The sequence below is a fragment of the Equus przewalskii genome, chromosome 13 (assembly GCF_037783145.1).
Source record: "Equus przewalskii isolate Varuska chromosome 13, EquPr2, whole genome shotgun sequence".
NCBI classification, from domain to species: Eukaryota; Metazoa; Chordata; class Mammalia; order Perissodactyla; family Equidae; genus Equus; species Equus przewalskii.
In genome coordinates, this window is record NC_091843.1 from 18,121,338 (window position 1) to 18,142,515 (window position 21,178).

The 21,178-nt window shown below is 43.0% G+C and overlaps 1 protein-coding gene across 17 annotated transcripts in view; it reads left to right on the forward strand.

Moving 5' to 3' along the window:
- The window catches only part of ATP10B (ATPase phospholipid transporting 10B (putative)), a 286,689-nt gene that overhangs the window by 188,251 nt on the left and 77,260 nt on the right, over nucleotides 1–21,178 (forward strand). For 16 of the 17 annotated variants that reach the window (XM_070569117.1, XM_070569110.1, XM_070569115.1 and 13 more), the window contains one exon: nucleotides 10,543–10,747. In XM_070569117.1, the coding sequence (XP_070425218.1) occupies nucleotides 10,543–10,747 (205 nt within the window). Of the gene's footprint in view, nucleotides 1–10,542; nucleotides 10,748–20,922; nucleotides 21,037–21,178 lie in introns of those variants that run through there. The other variant, XM_070569123.1, reaches the window with a different exon arrangement.

Here is a 21,178-nt window from a genome sequence, read left to right on the forward strand (position 1 = left end):
ATTAATCAGATTTATGGAATGACTTCAAGGAGGGATTAGCTTTGGAATTGCATTAGCTTAGTTTCTCCCAGGGCTCAGTTTAATGAATCTGGAGAACATACCCAGCAAGAGATTGTATTTTTCCATCCAACTTAGTAAATTTTTATTTGTATTCAGAAAACACGCAGTGAGGAAGCAGGAGTGTCAACCAGAGGAACCCATGGAGGGTTTTGTCCCCATATTGTAATGAAGCAAAAGCCTTCCAGGGCTTCAGCAGCCACACATTCCCCTGTTCATCTCTTCAGCAAATATTAATTCAGGACCTAGAGTGTGGGGGCCAACCTGGTAGGCCCTGTGTGTCCTCAAGGGGATCAGGGATCTCTAGGAGCTTGTAAACAGCTGCAGTGTCCCCTGCCCACGTGCAAAGGGTCACAGTCACACAGGGGATGCCGTGACTCTTCTGCCTGTGAGAAACATCAAGGCCAAGGGAAGCCTTCCCCGAAGAGGTGACATTTCAGGAGGGTGTTGAAGGATGAGCAGCATTTAGACAGGTAGAGGGAACATAGTTCAGCTCATGACTTCTTCGTGTGTCAGCTAAAGGTTGTATGTGTGGCTTATGCTGGTATCGAAAAGACCAGGGTTGGGCCAGCCCTGTGGCCTAGTGCTTAAGTTCAGCATGCTCCACTTTGGTGGCATGGGTTTGGTTCTTAGCACAGACCTATACCACTCATCAGTGGCCACACTGTGGCAGTGAGCCACATACAAAAAAGAGGAAGAATGGCACAGATGTTAGCTCAGGGCAAATTTTCCTCAAGCTAAAAAAGAGGAAGATTGGCAACAAATGTTAGCTCAGGGCAAATCTTCCTCAGCAAAAAAAAAAAAAGACCAGAATCAAGAATGTCAGAAACATAGGAGAAGAATGACTCAGAAAAGAAATTTTAAAATTCTGACTTTTTACCAAGACTTGAAGATTCTCTTTTCTGTAAGTCAGGTAGCTGCTATAACATGAAAATAATTCCAGATGTAACAGGAGAGTGGCCAGTCTTCTGACAGCATGACACTGAGGGCCGATTTCCCAGTGGTAGCAAGCTCTGCTGAAGAAGAAGCAAGGCTGGCCTGTGTCCTGTTTTCCCTTGTATGTCAGTTGCCTTTTGTGCCAGGGCCCCCAGTGGAAAGCCTGAGAGCAGGAAACCAGAGGTTGGGATCCTGGGTCTGTCACGAATTAATTGCATGACCTAAATGAAGCCACTTAAGCAGTTGAAGCCCCATTTGTCTCATCTTTAAATAGTGATCATAATCTCTCTCTGATATATTTTGTGAAAAGTTGTGCAGATGACACGCGAGAGGACTTGAAAACAGCAGAGCTGTAGAAGCAATTATACAATGCGATGCCAAAGGAGGTTGAGGGAAGCAATCTTAACAATGATATTTAAAATATGACATCTTACTAGATGCTTCGCACCAAGGACTTTGGCATCAGACCTGGGATTGACTCAGAACTGCCGCTTACCAAATGTATGGATATATATGGTTACTTGATCCCTTGAGCCTCAATCTCAACATCTGTAAAATGGGAACAATACTAGCTCCTGTCTCCCAAGGTCATGTGGATTGAATGAGATAATCCTTATAAAAAGTTTAACTCAGGGTCTGCACCATAAGCATCTCTAAGTCATTTTCTCTTTAATTTTCAGTCACTTCAACTCTAATATTTTCAATGCCAGACTCAACTGGAGACTTCATCTTTCTTGCTACATTCTCCATACATACAAGGGAGGAATTGCTTAATTATTCGTAAAAATCAAGGACATTTACTGAGCCACACTTACCAGTGGGCAGGGTTACCATGTTTTAAAAACCAGCACTTATGTTCTGCTTTCTCAATTCTCTCCTCTTCTATGTAGCAGAATTTAAAATCTGAACTTGGGGAACCCCTGTGGAGCCTGGGCGTATGTCCCTGCCTCCCTTCCCACAGCACCCCTGAGCACACCCATACTAAGATTTAGATTCAGGCAAGAGGTGGCCTCATCTAGCCCAGAGCCTAAGGCACTTCGCCCAACCCAACTTCTAATATAGAACGTGTGTTAGAATAGCATACTTATATGGCTATTAATAAAGCAGCTATTTTCTCCCCATTCTACTATTATTTCCTCTGAATAACAGCTCTCTGGGAAACCCAAAGAAGATGAGATGATCGACAGGGAAGAATTTAGGCTTCGCCAGGGCCATCCCAACATCAAAATATGATCATAAATCCACCTTCACCCTAAAACTACTCCAGAGTTGCTGCAGGTGTTAAATGAGATAATGCGTGTAAAATGCTTAGCATAGTGCCTGGCATTCGGTAGCACTCAGAAAATGTTAGCTAAAATATTGCTAAGGAGAGTTCTGGAACCTTGATAACTGGGAGTCATCACGAGCTTGACCCAAGGGGAGTTAGAAAGAAGGACCATTGGCTGGAGTTTGGAACCGCATGAAAGAAGACAAACTCTTTACCATAGAACTTGACTCCAAGCTCTAAGACCATAGCCAAATGGCCTGGGGGAAGAATCTGAAAAATGCAGACAACAGAGAAGCATCTAGTATCATTTGAAGCATGACTATGAAAAGTGCCACCGGCTGGACTTTACAGCCCAGCAGACCATTGCATCCATCCCACAGGTCTTTGCACAGCATTTGGCTTCTCTCTGAAGCATCAATTTTGCAAGTACTCACCCCACTCCCACTGCCTCACCCTGTGCTCACAGAAGGCCATAAACTATTTGGGCCAATTCAGCTTGTCATTTCAGGATGGAAGGCATTAGATCCTCCCCAAAACTCAATGGGCGGAAGAGTCATAAAACAAGAATTCAGGTGTCCCTGGAGCTCTCCCTTGTGTCAACAAGCATGATTTGTATTTCAGCAGATGAGGAGTTACAGCCTCTGTTTTGCCATTAAGGAGCTCACAATGCCGAAAGGTGAGGCTCCTGTTTCCAGCCAGCCTCACTTATGTCTGTGTCACCAGATTCTGAGGCTTCATCTGCTTTGCACCTCACTCCCAAACAGAACTGAGAGATCACACTGAGTCTTGAAGCTCCCACGGCTGGTGCTCATATGTCCCGATAGACACACCTATGTGACCTTACAAAAGTTAGATCACCTTTCTGGGCCTAAATTTCCTCATCTATGAAATAGAGAAAATAGTGATAATAGAAGTTGTTTCACTATTAGGCAGGTAAACGGTAAAGTAGGTTAAGTTCTGGGCTCATTACAGGCACTCAATACGTGTGAGCTTATGTCGTATTGTATTGTGTTATAACATCATCATTGGAAGTCTCCGCTTGTGAGTCCATAACAAAAAGAGGTAGATTGATGTTAAAATGGCTAAAGGTTAGGAAAATCTTCCCTTCTACTGCCTCATGTGCGAGGCAAATCTACAAGGAATCAGTTACTAAATATTTACTGAATGTAGCGTGCTAGACACCATACCAGACCCCACGTAGGCAGAGAAATATAAGACCCAGATCATCCCAGCTCTCAGCAAGCTTACTACATAGTTGAAAATAGAAGACACATGAAAGAATTAGGAAACAGGGCCATAATATAATAGGAAGTGGGGCAAGAACAGGTGCACCATTGACACTCAGTGCCCAGGAGTAAAAAGAGAAAGATGGGATTTAGATCTGCAGAGGCTAGTGGAAGCATGTTGGGAGTAACATCTCCTGCCTTTGAACACCCTAAGGCTGCTTCTCCATAATCTGTGGCTGTGACCTTGCTGGATTGCACCTGCGGATCACCTGTCCCCCGAGCATGGTGTTTCCCTGGCCGTCACTGCTTGGTGCCATTCTGTGCTCTGTTCTGCTTTCCATGTGTGACAAGCACGTGGACAAGGTCGAGGAGTGGGCTACCCCCAAAGCTGGGGCTTCAGCATCCTCTTGGTATAAAGACGGACTTTATACTGTACAAAATGTGACCCAAATGCATCAGTCCTCAGCAGCCTCTGGGTGATAATGAGATCACATTAATACAAGTACCCCAATGACACTCAGCCCCAAACTGCTGATTTGGGACTTCAGTCCACCCACCCTAATCCTCAAGCCCCCCAGATATGTCTAGGCATCCTCAGGGAAGGTGAATATCACTTGTGTCCCCAATATTTCCGGCCAAGTCAGGGGTCCAGGTCTCCTACCACTCCTGTAGCCTCCACTGTCCCCTTCTGGTACTTTCCTCAGTCCTCTAAGTCTGAAGCCCCCTCTCTGTGGTTGGTAGCTGATAAATGGGTGCAGGGGGCAAAGAGTAGGCGGGTTGGGGGAACACAGTTGCACTCACTGCCCTCTGCCCCGGCCCAGGCTGTCTTTAATGTAACTGCTTTAGTTTCTGTTCCATTTCCTGGTGCCAGATGGGGGACAGAGGCCACACCACCCTTTTCCCCTTTTCAGTTCCTACTCCCTCTTTCTAGGCTCCTCCTCCAGCCAAAAGAACCCACCTCATTCATATCACCTCATGAAAATAGACAACTACACAGTCTCTAGTTTACTATCTCCATAGCAGCGACACTGTTTGCTCCAAGCTAATAAGAAGTATAATGACAATAATGGCAGGAGTAAATGCCATTTGCTATGAGGTCATTAGACACGTTTCATATCTTCTTTAACTCTCACTGTAACCTATAGAATAGATTTTATTTGTCCCATTTGATAGATGAATAAACAGAGAGTCACACAGTTAAGTAGTGGGTTCAAAGTCACACTACACGTAAGAAGAGTTCCACATTTCAAATCAGGCTCACTTGACTCCAAAGCTTTTATCCACTCTAGGATACTGCCTCTCCCTCAGCGCACCACTGCCAAAATAATGGGGCATTGCCGGTATTCCTGGACCAGCCGCAGGGCCCTTGTTATCCTCCTTGCAGCCATGGAAAGAACAGAGATTCCAGACTGTCAAACTGTCTTTCAAAGTGGCTGTACCATCGTGCATTCCCACCACCAATGTATGAGAGTTCCTGTTGCTCCACACCCTCACCAACATTTGGTGTTGTCAGTGTCCTGGATTTTGGCCATTCTAATAAGTGTGTAGTGGTATCTCGCTGTTGCTTTAATTTGCATTTCTCTGACGATGTATAACATGGAATATCTTTTCATGTGCTTTTATTTGCCATCTATCTAGCTTCTTTGGTGAGGTGTCTGTTCACATCTTTTGCCAATTTTTTAATTGGATTGTTTGTTTTCTTGTTGTTCAGCTTTAAGTGTTCTTTGTATATTTTGAATAACAGTCCTTATCTGATGCATCTTTTGAAAGATGCATCACATTTTCTCCCAGTCTGTGGCTTGTCTTCTCATTCTCTTGGCGTTGTCTTTTGCAGAGTAGACGTTTTTAACTGTAATGAAGTCCAGCTCATCAATCATTTCTTTCATGGTGTTGTTTCTAAAAAGTCATCACCGTGCCTAAGGCCATCAAGGTTTTCTCCTATGCTATTGTCTAGCAGTTTTATAGTTTTGCATTTTACATCTAGGTCTGTGATCCATTTTTATGAATTTTTGAGAAGGATGTAGGGTCTGTGTCTAGATTCATTTTTTTGCAGTGGATGTCTAGTTGTTCCAGCATCATGTGTTGAAAAGACTATCTTTGTTCTACTATGTTGCCTTTGCTCCTTTGTCAAAGATCAGTTAACTATATTTATGTAGGTCTATTTCTGAGCTCTCTATACTGTTCCACTGATCCGTTTATCTATTCTTTCACAAATACCACATTGTCTTGATTACTGTAGCTTTATAGCAAGTCTTGAAGTCAGCTAATGTCAGTCCCGTAACTTTGTTCTTCCCCATTAATAGCGTGTTAGCTATTCTGGGTCTTTTGTCTCTCCATATAAAGTTTAGAGTCAGTTGGTCAACATCCACAAAAGAGCTTGCAGGGCAGCCTTGATGTTAAGAATACATTTTTCTGAGAGTTTGTCCCAGTAGCCAGCGTCCAGACCCCTAAGTCTTCAACTGGCTGAGTGTGAATCCCTCTTTTCTGGGCTTGGGGAAAAGGTTTGGGTTTTTAGAGTTTCTTGTGTTTTCACATTGTGTGCCTAGGCACAAGCCATGAAATGTACTCATGGGCGTAAAACAGGTATCCCAGTAGCCTGAAAAGAAAATGCTGGCAGTGGCAGAGTGGTGGTTAGCCTTCACCGTAACATTAACAGTCGTCATCGTCATCATCATGCTAAAAGAAGCTTGTCTTTATTAAGCACTTACCAAGTGCAAAGCCCCAAGTTCAGTCCCTTACGTGAGTCATGTCACCAATCCTTTCAACAACCCTCTGAGGCAAGTGCACATATTATCTTCAACTGACGGAAGAAGAAACAGAATTCCAAGAGGTTAAGAAATTTGCTCAAGCCCACACAGGTAGTAGGCAGTGAAGCTGGGGTTCAAACCCGCTCTTAATCCCCCCTCTGAACTCATTCTCCCTGGCATTCCCCTTTTACCCTGGGGTGGCAACACTGACCATTCTGGGCCTGACGTTCCAGCTCCCTGAAGGGCAGCTCAGGACAGCTCATCATTGTATTCTGAATAGGAAGTCCCACAGACAACTAATTCTCCTGATAAATCCCCTCTACTCTAGTTCCTTGAAACTCTTTTATAAAATCCACATACTTGAGAAATGGAGCCCTAAGCATCCTCTCCTCCTCCATTCTCCTCTTTCACCTGCTTCCCCACAGCATCCAGTTGCCTACAAACCTCTCTTGCTGTTTATTTACCTCTTAATAAGCCCAATCTCCTCTCGGAAAGTCGTTTAGTGCTGCACCACTTAACTTCTCCTCGAGGCAGAATCTGCCAGATGGAGTCTTCGTCCCAAGCCCCGTTGATTTGTCTTATTTTTAAACAGAGGTGAACATCCCCATGAAACTAAAATAGCACTCAGTTCCCAGGTGTGGACTCACTGAGCAGGGAGATGATCAAGAGTGTGTGGACGAGTCCACCTGGGGCAGCTGTTCTGAACAGTCTGGATTAACGAGGGAATGACTTCCTCAGGTGGCTCCCAGCCAGCCGCTGGCTGCATCCGGGCGTCACTCAATGCAGGAACACGCCGCTATTCTGCCTCGGCAGGATTCAGCCACTCATCACTTCCTCTGGCTGGGTGCCCTCGGGCTGTGCATCCTTGCCTGTTCCACAGATGCGCTCCTGACAATTGAGGAGACAAATGGACCCTAGAGAATTAGGAGACCAGCACAAAGTGGCCCAGGGCACAACGAAATGACCCTGATGTCATTTTTTATCCTTAAAATTCCTATAAAATTTGACTCTGATTCCACAACATATGTCTACATTAATATAAATATAATTCCTTAAATTATGTACCAGCTAAATTACAAAATCATATCCCCACACACACACACAAATCTTTTTTAAAACTAACACCCCAAAATCATGTTGATCCCGTAGCTTCAGGACTCCCAGATACACACAACAGGATGTGTGTCTGGAGGTATGTGTGCCTCCATTTGAGAAGCACAAGCCCCAGAGATGGGCAATCTCTGTCCTGAGGAGGCTAACCCTACAACAGAGACTGAGAATGCTTCTTCACCACTACATGTCATCCTAAGGAAGGCAGGATTACATCTAAGGAAAGACAGAGGCAATTGCTACCAGTACAGCAGTGACCTCCCTGGGATCCAAGGAATGACAGAAAGAAGAGATAATAGAAACTGGTCTGACTTTCAGCTTCTTGAGTGGCTCCATTGAGCTCATGATGGCTATCATCATGATGGGAATTGACAAGACGACACTCCAGCCCAGCTCAGAAGTAACTGTTCATAAAAATGTATATACCGTAAGCTCATCTCCGTACCCCTCAATCTCCCATCACCTTACATCCCATAACAAGCAGTGAAGTCCTTTATCAGAAGGGGGAAGAATAAGATTCAATGTTCATGGGAGGAGGTGTGTCGGCCTTGCCTCTGATATGCCTACATATGCAGCACACCCAACTAGCATTTGCAAACCTTCTGAACCTGTGTGCTCTGGATATGTTGGCAATTGGGAGACTGCTCAGAGTCAAAGGTGTCCTCCCTAAATCCAATCTCAAATACCAGGTGGAAGGCTGAGATTACAGCAATCAACTGATACCCTATCATTCCCAAAGGCATTATCCAATAGGATGCAAGTCAAAGAGAGGAAAGGAGGAAGAATGTAGACAAGTTGAGTGACAATCCTTTATTCCTTGGAGCAATTTTGCTATAATATTTAAGCACCTTTTTTTTCCCCAAAAGTAAAATAAAAGCAATAAAGAAAGCCAGTCCCTCCTTCACCCTATGAGATTCCCTTTCCATGGAGAGTATGGACCATTCCAATTCCTTTAAATGGTCTTATACTCGAACATTTAGCAGGTGTTCCCATGGTGCTTCTGAAGAAAAACACAATCCTCCCTTGAATCGGCAGTGAGAACATGAATTATTTGACAGTTACCGTGACATTCCTGATGGAGGAGTATCCACTCTGAATGCATCAATAAACGAACAGATAAATGTATTTCTGAAACGACACTGAGAAACAAATCTGGAGTGACTGCCCCTATTCTTCATAGAAAAAACAGTGATGTAGGGCAGAGGGGAAGCTTAAAATAAGCTGATGGGATGCAAAGGGCAGAGGAACCTGTTAAACCTGTCACATGCTTTTCCATGGAAAGAATTATTCTTCAAATGCTACTGAGGCACTGCCCCCGAATCCTCAGAAGTGGCCTCAATAGCCATTTGGAAGATATTGCCCATGGACTGATTTGACCAGCAGGCGTGGCACTGTCCTTTCCAGAACCACAGGCGCTTCTACAGAACTCTGTGGGTCTTCAGAGTTACAAGGCTGCTCCCAATTCTGGTGTCCTGCTTATTTCATAGACTCTTATCAGATCTTCCTTTGGCCTCCCAAAGGGAAGCACATTCATTTCAGTGAACGGGGAGAGTCCTGTGCAAGGCCCTTTCATAGCAAGGAAATAGAGTCTTAGGAGGGTTTGCTTGGAGTTCTCCAGAGGACCCCAAGGAAGCAAGACATTGAACCCCTTGTCCTCCTCAGGGACATTAGTGAAGTCAAAGGAGAAAAGTGGAATTCCAGTCACATCTCTATCTCTGTGGAAGAGGATATATGTCACGCCCAGGGCAGCTCAGATTCCAGCAGAAACAGAAACAATAACATGCCCAGGACTCAGCCTCAGTGAGGAAAAACAGCAAAGGAGACCCAGCCTCTCCAGGCCGGCGGGGCTCAGGGGCAGCCGGCTGCAAGCCAGCTGGGCTCAGATAAAAAGACCACGTGTGGAGTATTGGTTTGGTTCCAAACCCCACATTAAAAGAGGAACATTTCCAAACGCAGCCTTAGGCAGAAGAGCACACATCTCCAGAACAGATCTTAAAACTGTGTCACACAAGAATCATTGAGGGCGCTGAGAAAGTTAAATTTGACTTGGCATGTCCAAAAGGTTTCACAGGACACTTGATGAATGCCTTAAAATATTTCAAAAATGGTAGAAGATGGAGTAGATCCAATTGCCTGGGAGAGCAGAATTAGTTCAATATTTGGCTAAGCAGAAGGAAGACTTTCTAAAATGAGAGCTCTTTGAAATGGAAAGTATTGCCTTGGGTGGGAGCAGGTCCTTTTGCTGGAGGTGGAAAGGCTGAGGCTACAATGCCACCTGACAGGACACAGGGGGATGTTTTCGAGGAGGAGGAGGAGATACAGGGAGTGACAACTGTGGGATTTGGTGTCAGGTTTGACCCGATCTCAGGTTCTAGCTCTGTTTTTGTATGATCTTGGGAAATTTTTCATGGACCCTCAATTTCCTCATTTGTGATATGGGTATAATAATATCTACTCCAGTGGGTTATTATGTAAGTAAGTGAAGTATTAATTAACATGAGTGCCTGGCACATTAGAAATGCCCAATTTGCAGTTGCTGCTGCCACTGTCATTATCGGAGCTTGATAAATTGCATGGGAAGAGAAAGTGCGTAATTTCGTCAGATTTCTTCAGCCATGATTTCTGTAGTTATGATAGGTCCCATCTCATCAAAGTTCCTGGTGCCATCTTCCTAATTCCCTGACTGCCAGAGTTTTCTCTTTCAGGACCACTCTGTCTTCCTAGACAATGGCCTATAACCTCACCTTTCCCACTGCCTATCTCCTTCCATAACCAGAAACAATCTCCTATACGCTAGTTCCTTACAACCCTGCTTTCTATGGTGATAACTGGCTATTCTGAGAAACGATGTCTATTGAGAGTGCTTTGTTAACATGACTGTATAGTAACCTTCCTCTTTAAATTTTTTCTCTTGCTGGAAAGCAAGGGCTGAGCACAATACCCAGTCAGCAGCCGGCCGTCAACCAAAACTGAAATGATTATAAAGACAGATCATTTACTAATGAGAATTTATAGATCATGCTCAGCTTTGCTAGAGAGATTATAATGGTGGCCAATTAGGGCAAGGTGGAATACAGAGTGGTCTGTGACAGGCTGACTAGGGGATATTTAGGTGCAGGTGAGACCTTCCTCCATTCACTCATTAATTGTCTGGAGAACCTTAAAACTCACTCTGACCCCCGTCTTTCTCCCACCCAAGGAAAGAGCAGAGCTACGTGCAGAAGTGCTGGAAGGATGTGCGTGTGGGAGATTTCATCCAGATGCAGTGCAATGAGATAATCCCAGCAGACATCCTCCTCCTCTTCTCCTCGGACCCCAGCGGGATCTGCCACCTGGAAACTGCCAACTTAGATGGAGAGACAAACCTGAAACAAAGGCGTGTTGTGAAGGGCTTCTCGCAGCAGGTAGGGCTCTGTCTAAGATCAACAGTGAGGCCAAAGTAGAGGTTTCCACCTCTACTGGAAACTTGAACTTAATCTGGTGGGTAGAGAGGAGAGTAGTGGATGCCTCCTCTTCCCAAGCGCTTAGGTACACCTAATCTTGCAAGTCACTCTGAGATGGGGATTATCCCTTTATCACTGATGGGGAAATTGAGGCTTAGGAAAGCTCAATAACTTGCTGAAGGCCTCAGAGTTCCTAAATGGGGACCCACTCTGTTCAACTGAAGAAACTGTGCTCTCTGCTCTAAAGCAAGGAATCTAATACCTGTTCCTTTTGGGACCACCCCCTTTTCTGTCCTTATCCAATCCCTGCTCATCTTCCCAGCTCAGCTCCAGCAATTTCTCACCCCATAAATCTTCTCCTGTACTCTTCTGACCCCAGCATAAGCCATAGTATGGTATTCTTGACTATTTTTCCATTTGTGTATATCTTACCGTCTCAACAGTACTGAAACCTCTTGAGGACAGGGAACAATCACTGACACGTTTATTTAATCCCCACACTTACATGTACGGCACCTTGGACATCATTATTCACTATTCAAACAACCATTATTGTTTGGTTGTTAACAGCCCAGGCTCAGGAGTCTGGCAGAGCTGGCCTCAAAGCCTGACCCCACCATTTATTAGCTGTCTCCCCTTAGGCAAGTTATTACCCTCTCACACCTTCGTTCCTTCATCTGTAAAATGGAGACAAAAATACTACCCTCTGAATGGGGTGATTCTGAAGATTAGATGATATGTACATGAATTACTCAGCATGAAGACGAGAACATAGTAAGAGAGCAGTAAATAGTAGGCAGTAAATAGCCATGGTGTTTGTAGGCAATGTGTGTTAACTGATTGCTACTGGGTGTGATATTCCAATTTTCAATTAAAATTCCCCTTGTAAGTGTTGATTTCCAATCTAGTGCCTTTCTCTGCCCATGGAAAAGCATAAAATTCTATCACTTTCCTTCACTCTTCCAGCCTCTGGCTGGAGAGAACTGGATGAGTCAGGGGATTTAGGAGAAAGAAGGCAAGTGCTTCATTCCGCAGAGATCCTCATGAGGTGGCGTTCAGTTAGCCAGATTGAAACGCCTCAAGAGAAGACAACTCATCATAGCTCTCTTTGCCTCTCTCAAAGCACCGCATGAGTAGTTCTCATAAAATCCCTTTTGGATGATTGATTCAGTTCTCAGAAGTCTGTTCCCTCCTCCTTACAATGGGAATAATAATAGCTAGCCCACAGTTTTGCTGTGAGATTGAAATGAAATAAAGAACAAAATATGGGGTTTGGTGAATAGCAGATACTCAGTAAACGGCCTACTGCTGCTGCCTCGACTGCAGTCACTGCACCGGGCGTGGAAACCACCACGACCACCTCGCTGTCATCTTGCTCTTCACTGTTATCATGGCGTCTCAGTCTTCCCATTGGGCTCCAGGATCTGCTTGAGTCAATCACTGCACCGGGGCTTGGCATCTGAGTTTTCTCTTCTTTGCTTGTCCTTGCCACATTCACCAAATCACCCCAGTGTTTACAAAAAGGCAGGGCAGGATCTGGGTTAACGTCACAAAGCCATTGTAGACATGCAATAATGATCTATTTCTGGGCCCAGAGCCCTATGGCCTTTCCTCTAGATCAGAGGTTTTCAAGCCTTTTTAACCGTAACTCAAAATAACAGATATGCATTATGCACGCACACACACATACGTGTGTGGATATGTGTGTAAGTCCAAAGAACTGCCACCAGCCTTACTACATGCAAAGCACTCTGAGACTTTCTATTCTATTTCATTTTTTTTAAAAGTTCTGGGAGTGGTGAAACTTGCAGTTGCTTACAAATGGCCCCTTCAGCCTCCCCACCTCAACATCCTCCTCACAATTCTGAATCCTTTTCACTCTCCCTTGGGCAACTATTTCTGTGTTGTTGAGTTCCAACCAGTCACTTTTCTTTTTGCCTTTGGCAGCAGCTCCCAAGCTGTTTCTGGTATATTAATTAGTCGGATAGTTTGGGACTTGACTAGACTGAAGAGCTAGATGAAAGGGTCATTCACACTCCAGTGCTGTCGACCAGCCAACTTAATAACATCCCTCAAACTCTAACCCTGCGTTCTCACAGGATATTTGAGATGATGATTTACCAAAAAAGGGGTAAATTCATTTGTGAAGGGAAGAAGATTTATTTGAACTTGGAGTTTTCCAGAGTTCTCTATTCTGTTTCAGTTCTTCATTCTCCCCCTCACTTTGCTCAAGAGTGTTTTCCGTTTCTGTATAATAGTAGTGATCGTAGTAATAATACGCTTTTATTAAGCCCTTACTAAAGGCTTTGCATGATTATCTCATTTATCTTCACAAAAACCCAATGAGATAGGTGCTGTTATTGTCCCCTTTATACACAGAAGGAAATTGAGGCCTAGAGAGGTTAAGTAGCGTTCCCCAAGGTCACTGAGCCAGGAAGTGTTGGAGCCAGGATTCAAAGCTAGGTTTGTCCAGAGTCTCAGCTCTTAAGGTTTCCAGTAGCTCGTCTCCCTGGTCCTTTGACTGTTACCTTGGGTTTACCCAGAGATGCTCACTTGAAAGCACATGTTCATCGTTTTCAATATTCTTCCCACATGTAAGTAGCAAGTGAGTGGCAGAAAGAATAAAAGTTGGCTTGAGCAGCTCCCGGGGGAGGAGGAATTTTGGCTGCTCTTCGCTGCCATGCTTCTCCCTTACGTCTTTAGTGCAAAAAGATTTCTGAATATAGATAAAATTCTCTCCTGGCTAACTGTATACTATAGTATTTCTCAAATGTGCCAAACACAGATGTTGATGAGAGTTACAAGAAAAATACATGTTGCAAGGTCAGATAAGATCAGAAGACAATAGGTTACAAGCTTTCAAATACTGCGTACCTCAGAACTTCTCAGATACTGTAATAAGCCTCAAGGAGAAGAGGAGGCAGGTACTAGAATGTAGTATTTCTAAACATGTAACCACAGAAAGCTTTGATTCCAAGGAACATATCCCAGGGCTACTGCAGGAGAGGTGGCGTTACTATTTAGTCATTTGCCCCAAATACATTACAGGTGTTAAGGATGTAGCATAATCACCATGGGGAGAAACTTTTAAAAACGTGCATGCATCCTTCCCCATTATCACCCCTAGATTAGGATTCCCCAGGACTGGGCAGGGGTCTGGGCACACATATTTAAAAAACGTTCCCCTAGATGATCTCAATACGAACCTGCCCCCACCTCCTTGAAAACCTGTACAACAAAGGGAAGTTGCCACCTCACACACTTCCAAAAAACACTTGTCATAATGAGGACGAAACTACCATCTATGTGCCTCTTACATGTGCTGGTGCTCTTGCCTGCATTGTCTTTTTCAGTCCTTGCAACCACCCTCTGAGGTGGGCATTCCTATCCCCATTTTACAGACGAAAACTCTCAGGTCCACAAAAGCAAAATTTCACCAATTGTCTCAGAGAGGATTTTGAACACCTACAAATATGCTTTGTTTGGAAATGTAATATCTTAGATAGTAAATATGAATGGCTTTTGTTAGCTTGCTTTCCCTCTAACTCCCTATTGGCTATGAGACTTTCACTTTGCCAAAAGGGTTTTTACCAACCACAGAAATGTCTAGAAACTTCCCACCCCACACTTACACCCACACCCATTTTCACCATCTTCTGGACGATAACAGATTACTATATTCTGTTAATTCAAAGTCAATAAGACAAACTTTGTCCCTGCTCCCCTAGATAAGCATTCTCAAGGTGGAGTCTGCCAAACTCTTATCTCAAGAGAGAGTTCTTGAAAAACAAGGTTCATGGTCAAATCCAACTGGGAAGTCTGTGTCCTGTGGACCACTCTCTCTTGGAGGTTCTAATGTCCATTCACGTACTAAGGTCTCTGAGAAGACTTGGAGTCAAGAGCCCAGTAAAACCTTCTTTAACCCTGAGCTTTCCAGACTTATTTAACCTCAGAACGATTTTTTAACACAATACTTTTTAACACACCTATAGAAATTTGGGGGAAATATTAACCTGGATTGTTAAACACACGTAAGCACAATAGGGGAAGAGTGGCTAAGAAGTTGACAATCCTCATGGCCTAGGTAGTTCACTCTTTACCCTCTCTGTCTAGGTTCAAAAGAAATTATAAACATGAAAGAGCTTCTCAAAAGAGTCTTGCTCCTGTGACATGAGACATCATTCTCAGGGTTGCCCAAGAGTTAGTCCTTGCCTCAGAATTCAACTTGGACCAAGCCAATTTTTTTTCAATTGGAGCTTTCGTCATGATGGGCTATATATGAATTAAAAAAATTATTGACCTGTTTTTGAAATATTTATTCCTGTATTCCATTGCTAGAAAAGGGGGGAAAGGAAAGGAATCCAAAATTAGGATTATGCTAAGGTCTGCCAAGCAGGCAAGAGAACTTCATTAGAGAATTAAATTGTAGTTCTCTCTTTGGTGACATTCTGATCCCTGAAACCTTTTTTATCAAAGGGTTTCCATGATGGGCAGTAGGCATTTAACACCTGAAAATGAATGTATGCCATCATTTTGGTAAATGAAGCAGTTACAAAAGCCAAAGAATCAGAAATGAATTCTTCCAATTAGTATTTCAGATCAGACATATTCCTGGTTATCTATTAACCAAATCATTGATGCCTAAATCCTACTGAAGCATGTGTCGGATCATTTCCCAGTGCCAAGCAGGAACTTGCTATGCCAAGTATGAGACACGGACTAGCCTCCTCAGCATCACCTGAAAGCTTGTCCGAAATGCGAAATCTCAGGCCCCATTCCAAACTGAACGGGAACCTGCAGCTGAATAAGATCCCCAGGTGATTTATGTGCACATTAAAGTTTGAAAGCACTGGCCTAGGGTATCATCAGTTAATGTAATAATTGTGCTTATCTGTTTATTGCTCAAATTACAGATTCTTAATTGACTCTCACTTTTAACTAGCTTGTATTCCACTGATAGCTAATGCTTTTAAGCAATGTGCCCGATTGGCAACAGCCATTGTAGCTTGGATCCTCTGCAATGAACGTGCACTGATAATGTATTTAGACAGAGGAACACTTTGCCAATAGAGTTGAGGTGGTGTGGGCAATTATTCATGGCCCTCCCAGTTCAGAGATGCTGCCCTTCAAATGAAGCAAAAGGTAGCTGCCTGTCCTCTCAACCTTGCCTGTCTTGAGAACCAGAGACAAACCTCTGTCTTCATGGATTTTGTAATGAGTCCTGCCCCAACAGGCTGTTGCAAATTTCCTTTAAGAACGATAGTCTTTCTACCTGTTGACTACTGCTTAAATGTTAACCAGAGATCACAGATTTTAGGGTTCTTTTTATATAGGATGTCCATAATAACAACAAGTAATATCAATAGATAGTTTGATTGAGCACCTACTATGTGCCATAGGCAGTTCTTCTACGTGTCCTATACCTGTTATCTCTTTCTGCTTCTCGTAAATAACCATATGAGATGGGCACTTGGATATCCCCATTTGACAAATGAGGCAAGAACAGTTAGGGAACCCCACTAGCAATGGACTGAGTTCAGATTTAAACTCAGGCACAGCTCTTTTAATTTTTTGTTATGGAAATTTTCAAGTATATACAAAAGTAGAATAATATAAATTTTTGTGTACTTATCACCTAATTCCAATAGTCAACTCCTGAGCAATCTTGTTTTATCTATATCCATACTGTCTTCCCTCTGAAAATTATTTTGAAGTAAATCCTCAATATTACAACATTTCACCTATAAATATTTCTGTAACTATCTCTTAAGCATAGGATTTTTTAAATATACCGTTATACCATTGTCATGCCAAAAATATTAGCAATAATTCCTCGATATGAAACTTTAAGTCAGCATTCAATATTTTCAGTTCATTTGAATCAGGATCCAAATAAAGCCAAATGTTGACATTAATTTCTTTTTTTTTTTAAAGATTGGCACCTGAGCTAACATCTGTTGTCAATCTTTTTTTTTTTTTTTTCTTCTCCCAAAGCCCCCCAGTGCATAGTTGTATATTCTAGTTGGGAGTGCCTCTGCCTGTGCTATGTGGGACGCCACCTCAGCATGGTCTGATGAGTGGGGCTAAGTCCGACCCAGAATTTGAACCCTGAGCCACTGAAGCTTGAGCACACAAACTTAACCACTCAGCCACGGGGCTGGCCCCTGAGATTAACTTCTTAAATCTCTTTTACTCTTATATGTTCCCTTTTCAGATTTTTTCCCTTGCATGTTTAGTTTTTGTTGCTGAATAAACCAGGTTGTTTGTCCTGTAAAATTTCCAGTAGTCTGGATTTTACTGCTTGCCTTGTCTCCCTGTGGTGTCATATACCGTGTTTTCCTGTCCGCTATATTCCTATAAATTGGTAGTTGGATCTAGTCCCTAAATCAGCTTCAGTTAGATTTGTGTTAGTACGTGTACGTGTCAGTGTTGCATGAGTTGATTCTCTAGCGTCCTTCAAAGGTGACCGATGAGATTTTTTTTTTAGTATCAATATGAACTCATGGATATAAACATATTTGATTTATGTAGAATCAGTCCAGTTATTATCTGTATATTGACTGCCCTGTCGTCAGTGAGTGGGAACTTCTTCACATTCACTTCTGAGTTCTTTTGCCATGACCTCAGTAGTCTTTGGTAGATCTAGTCCTTTTCAATGGAAAATGGTATTTAGAAACCACAGTTAGTACATGCTAGCGGTCCTTGTTGCTGTTGGGTTAATCATTGTTTCTATGCCATTTAAACGCACAGAACTAGGACTTTTTTAAAGATTAAATACATCAGGAATTATGCAGATACTTCAATTCAAATTCAGGACTGGAGGTTTTTACTCAACCTCCTCAATATTAAATATGTAAATCCTTCCCCTGCATCCGGCAAAGTCCTTCACCACTGTACCACACAACACCCTTTTAATAGTGGACACAGGGCTATCCTTGGAAGTAGAAAAAGAAGGAATGAGCAACATTTTTGAGATGAGAAAACTAAATTTCAGAGAGACTGAATCTTGTCAAAGATTACCCCGCTAACATAGTGTTGAGCCAGAATTGTAACTTGATTCTGATGTACCTGATTATTTTTCCCATTGTTATAGTAATTTTTAGATCCCTTTACATTTCTCAAATAAATACAGTTTTAATATATGTGAAAATGCTAGAGCTATATGTTCTGGTTATGATTATTTACAATAATAATAATTTGACTGTGATGGATGCAACTCTACAAAAAACTTACTTTTATTTTTTATTGCCCTATGACCTCCTTCCTTTTGGTGCCCCTCTCTTCCAGAGTCCAGGGGCACACATACGTCACACACACACGCACCACAGACACAGGAGACCCCTCATCCCAATGTTTAGCACTATTTGCAAACCTCTGTTAGAAAGTCTTTTTCCATTTCCATCCCTTTAGGGCCTTATGAGGAAGCTCTGTTAGGTTATGTGAAAGATGTAATCACAGTAAGGTGCTGGTGGGTGATAGCCCAAAGTTTTCCTCCTTCCCTCTATCTCCATACCCCATGATAACGTATTTACATTTGAACAGTGGCCTTCACTGTCTTAACCACTAAGGATTATCGTGGGCATTTCAGGCCAACATAGGAAATATTTGGTGTCTCAAAGCAGAACCATACCTATTTAGTATAAAGATTAGTCAAGATTCTTGGTTGCATGTAACAGAACCCCAACCCAAAGTATCTTAGACAAAAAGGGAATTTATTGGAAGAATACAGAGTGAGTTGGGCCTCAGGTCATGTAGAACCAGAAATTTGGAATCCGTCAGTACAATCCCCATCTCTTGTCTGTGTTTCTCTTCATGATTGGCTTCGATCTCTCAAACCAACTTCCCTCACGTGGAAGGAAACATGGCACCAATAAATGGGCGCTTACAGCTTCACCCCCAGAGAGGGACTGGGAACCTTCCCTGTTGTCTAGATTGAAAAGCATCCCAGGGAGAGAGACTGATTAGGCTGGCTGGTGTCATGTACCCACCCTGAGACCAATTAACTGGCCGGAGGGGAAGGATTCTGTGATTGGCATCCTCTACCTCAACTTCATGGTTGAAATTTGCCTATGAGTCAGGGGAGTTCTGAGCAGCACAGTAATAAGTATCTATTACATCCATTACACATCAGGGCTATATAAGCCTAACTTATGTATGACCAAGGTCAACGATCCTTAAGGAGAGGGGCCCCATGTCCCCCATCTCTCTCCTAGAGCCCCTAGTGGCATTCCCTCTTTCCTGTCTGCCCTCTCTCTGCCTAGGCAGCATTCTCTAATTCTCTATAATGTACCCAGGTGAATCACTCCTTTCTCTGTGCAAGAACATAGACTTTGTTCTTGCCACTCTCAACCATTGAGCCAACCTCATTGTAGTTCATTTGATAAATTCATTTACTCAACCAATGTCTGATGAGGTCTTCCTATAGCCAGATACTGTCATAGGATTTGTTGTTGTTATCAGCAGGGGTGACACATTACGAGCATATCTTCTGTGAACAACTTATTATAGAGTTTCTCTAACTGGAATTCATACTCTCCTCTTTGTGACCTCTTTTGCCAAAAATGTGAGGTGCAAAACATTGGATCTCATGTCATTTTCTTGTATCTCAATCATCCACAGCAAGAAAATGTGTACAGAAAAGATTTGTCTGTGCAACACTTTCTTAAGACACCACTGCCCATCTGGTGGCAGCCACCCATATTTCAGACATCATGCATTCACTCATTCATTCACCAAATATTGATTGAGGGCGTTCTGGGTGCCAAGCGCTGTAGCTTGAGCTGGGTAAACAGAGAGATTCTAGACCGTGACTGTATACTCTAACAGGAAATTACACAGACAATTGTTAACAAATAATCCCACAAACACTGAATTGATTCCTTTTAGGAATGACAGAAGAAGTCATCCTTTCTCCAGTATTTGTTTAGCATGCCGAACGCATGCCTTATATGTTGGAAAATGTCATAGCAAGATTTCAAGATTAAATTTAGTCTTAGCCCTGAATAGGAATCAGAATATGCTTTCACTTAAGAAAAGGGAACACAGACTATGAGGAACCCTTAGACGGAGTCTTTCCCCACAGCACTCCAGCCCAATCTGTGTGCTTTTGTGAGCATCATCGGGGTAGGCAGGGAGACTCAGGGTGGTTGCATATGCAGACCATTTCCTCATCCAGGGTCAGAGAGGAAAGTAACTGCCAGTCACTCTCTGCTGTGGGTTATCTTGAAAAGAACTCTGACCCGGAAGCAGGAATGTTATCAAGTGCTGGTAACAGTCATTACTTTCCGGATAGGATTCTCAGAAATCAGAGTGTTGTTTAATTTGTATGCCAGGAAGGAAAGCTCAGTCACCTGGCTCAGCAGCTGGGGCGTGAAGAACATTTCATTCTACCATTTACCCGAACAAGTATACTAAAAAAAAATAAAAAAGCAAAAAGCGAAACTTTCAATTAGTACTCTTCTAAGTTTGCAGTGTATCTCCTACGTAGCTGCCTGTGTTGGCATTGTTTGCGTAGCCTGTAACCCTCGGTCCTTGCAAAGTCCACATGAGCACTCCATAAATGAGTTACTGTTGCTGCTTTGTCATCCTCACCACCCCCACCCCCGGGTGGTTCTTCTAGTCATCTAGCCTGAGGGTTGTGTAGAAACAGACTCTGAGAGCCGCACAGAAGCCCGGTGATACTGGTCCAACTCTTCTTTTCCACATACCTCCCTGGCTCATAGTAAAAACTCAAGAAATAAATGCATTCTGTGTTTGAGGAAAGCATTTAGCTGATCTGTCTTTCTTCACAGAATCTTTCTTGAATATTTCCTGATGGCCAAGGAGGAGATTCAAAGTGATCTAAGACATACTTCCCGTCCTCTAAGAACTTAGGCTGTGAGTCTCTGGTTTCTTTCTAACATAAAGACCCTTCGTGACCATGAAAAAGTTTTGATAACCCTAACCCCCTAAGCCCTCCTCTGTGAAAGTAATTGTCCTTTCAGTGTCCATTATTTAAGAAAATAAATTAAAACAAAAAGCTACAATGCATTTGATGCCCTTTTTAAATGGATTTGTAATTTATTAATCTCAAGAATTCCTCAGAAACTGGAAAACCATCAATGTGTGAAACTTATTTTTTCTCTATCTACTGACAGCTTTTTGGTGCATATGGGCAATTACGGACAAGTTGCAATGCTTGATCTTCCAACTGGCTTATAGAAACAGCCTGGAGTTTGACGATTAAAAGTGTGACACGTTACAAGTTCCAAGTGAGTGGTGCAGATATTAGGAATTATCTAGGTTCAAAGGAAGGGAAGATCGCTGTGGTCTGTGGTGAACAGGTGGGTCCTTAAGAGGTGTAGACCTCGGGCTTGGCAATGAAATTTTAAGAGAACTGTCAATATGGAAAAT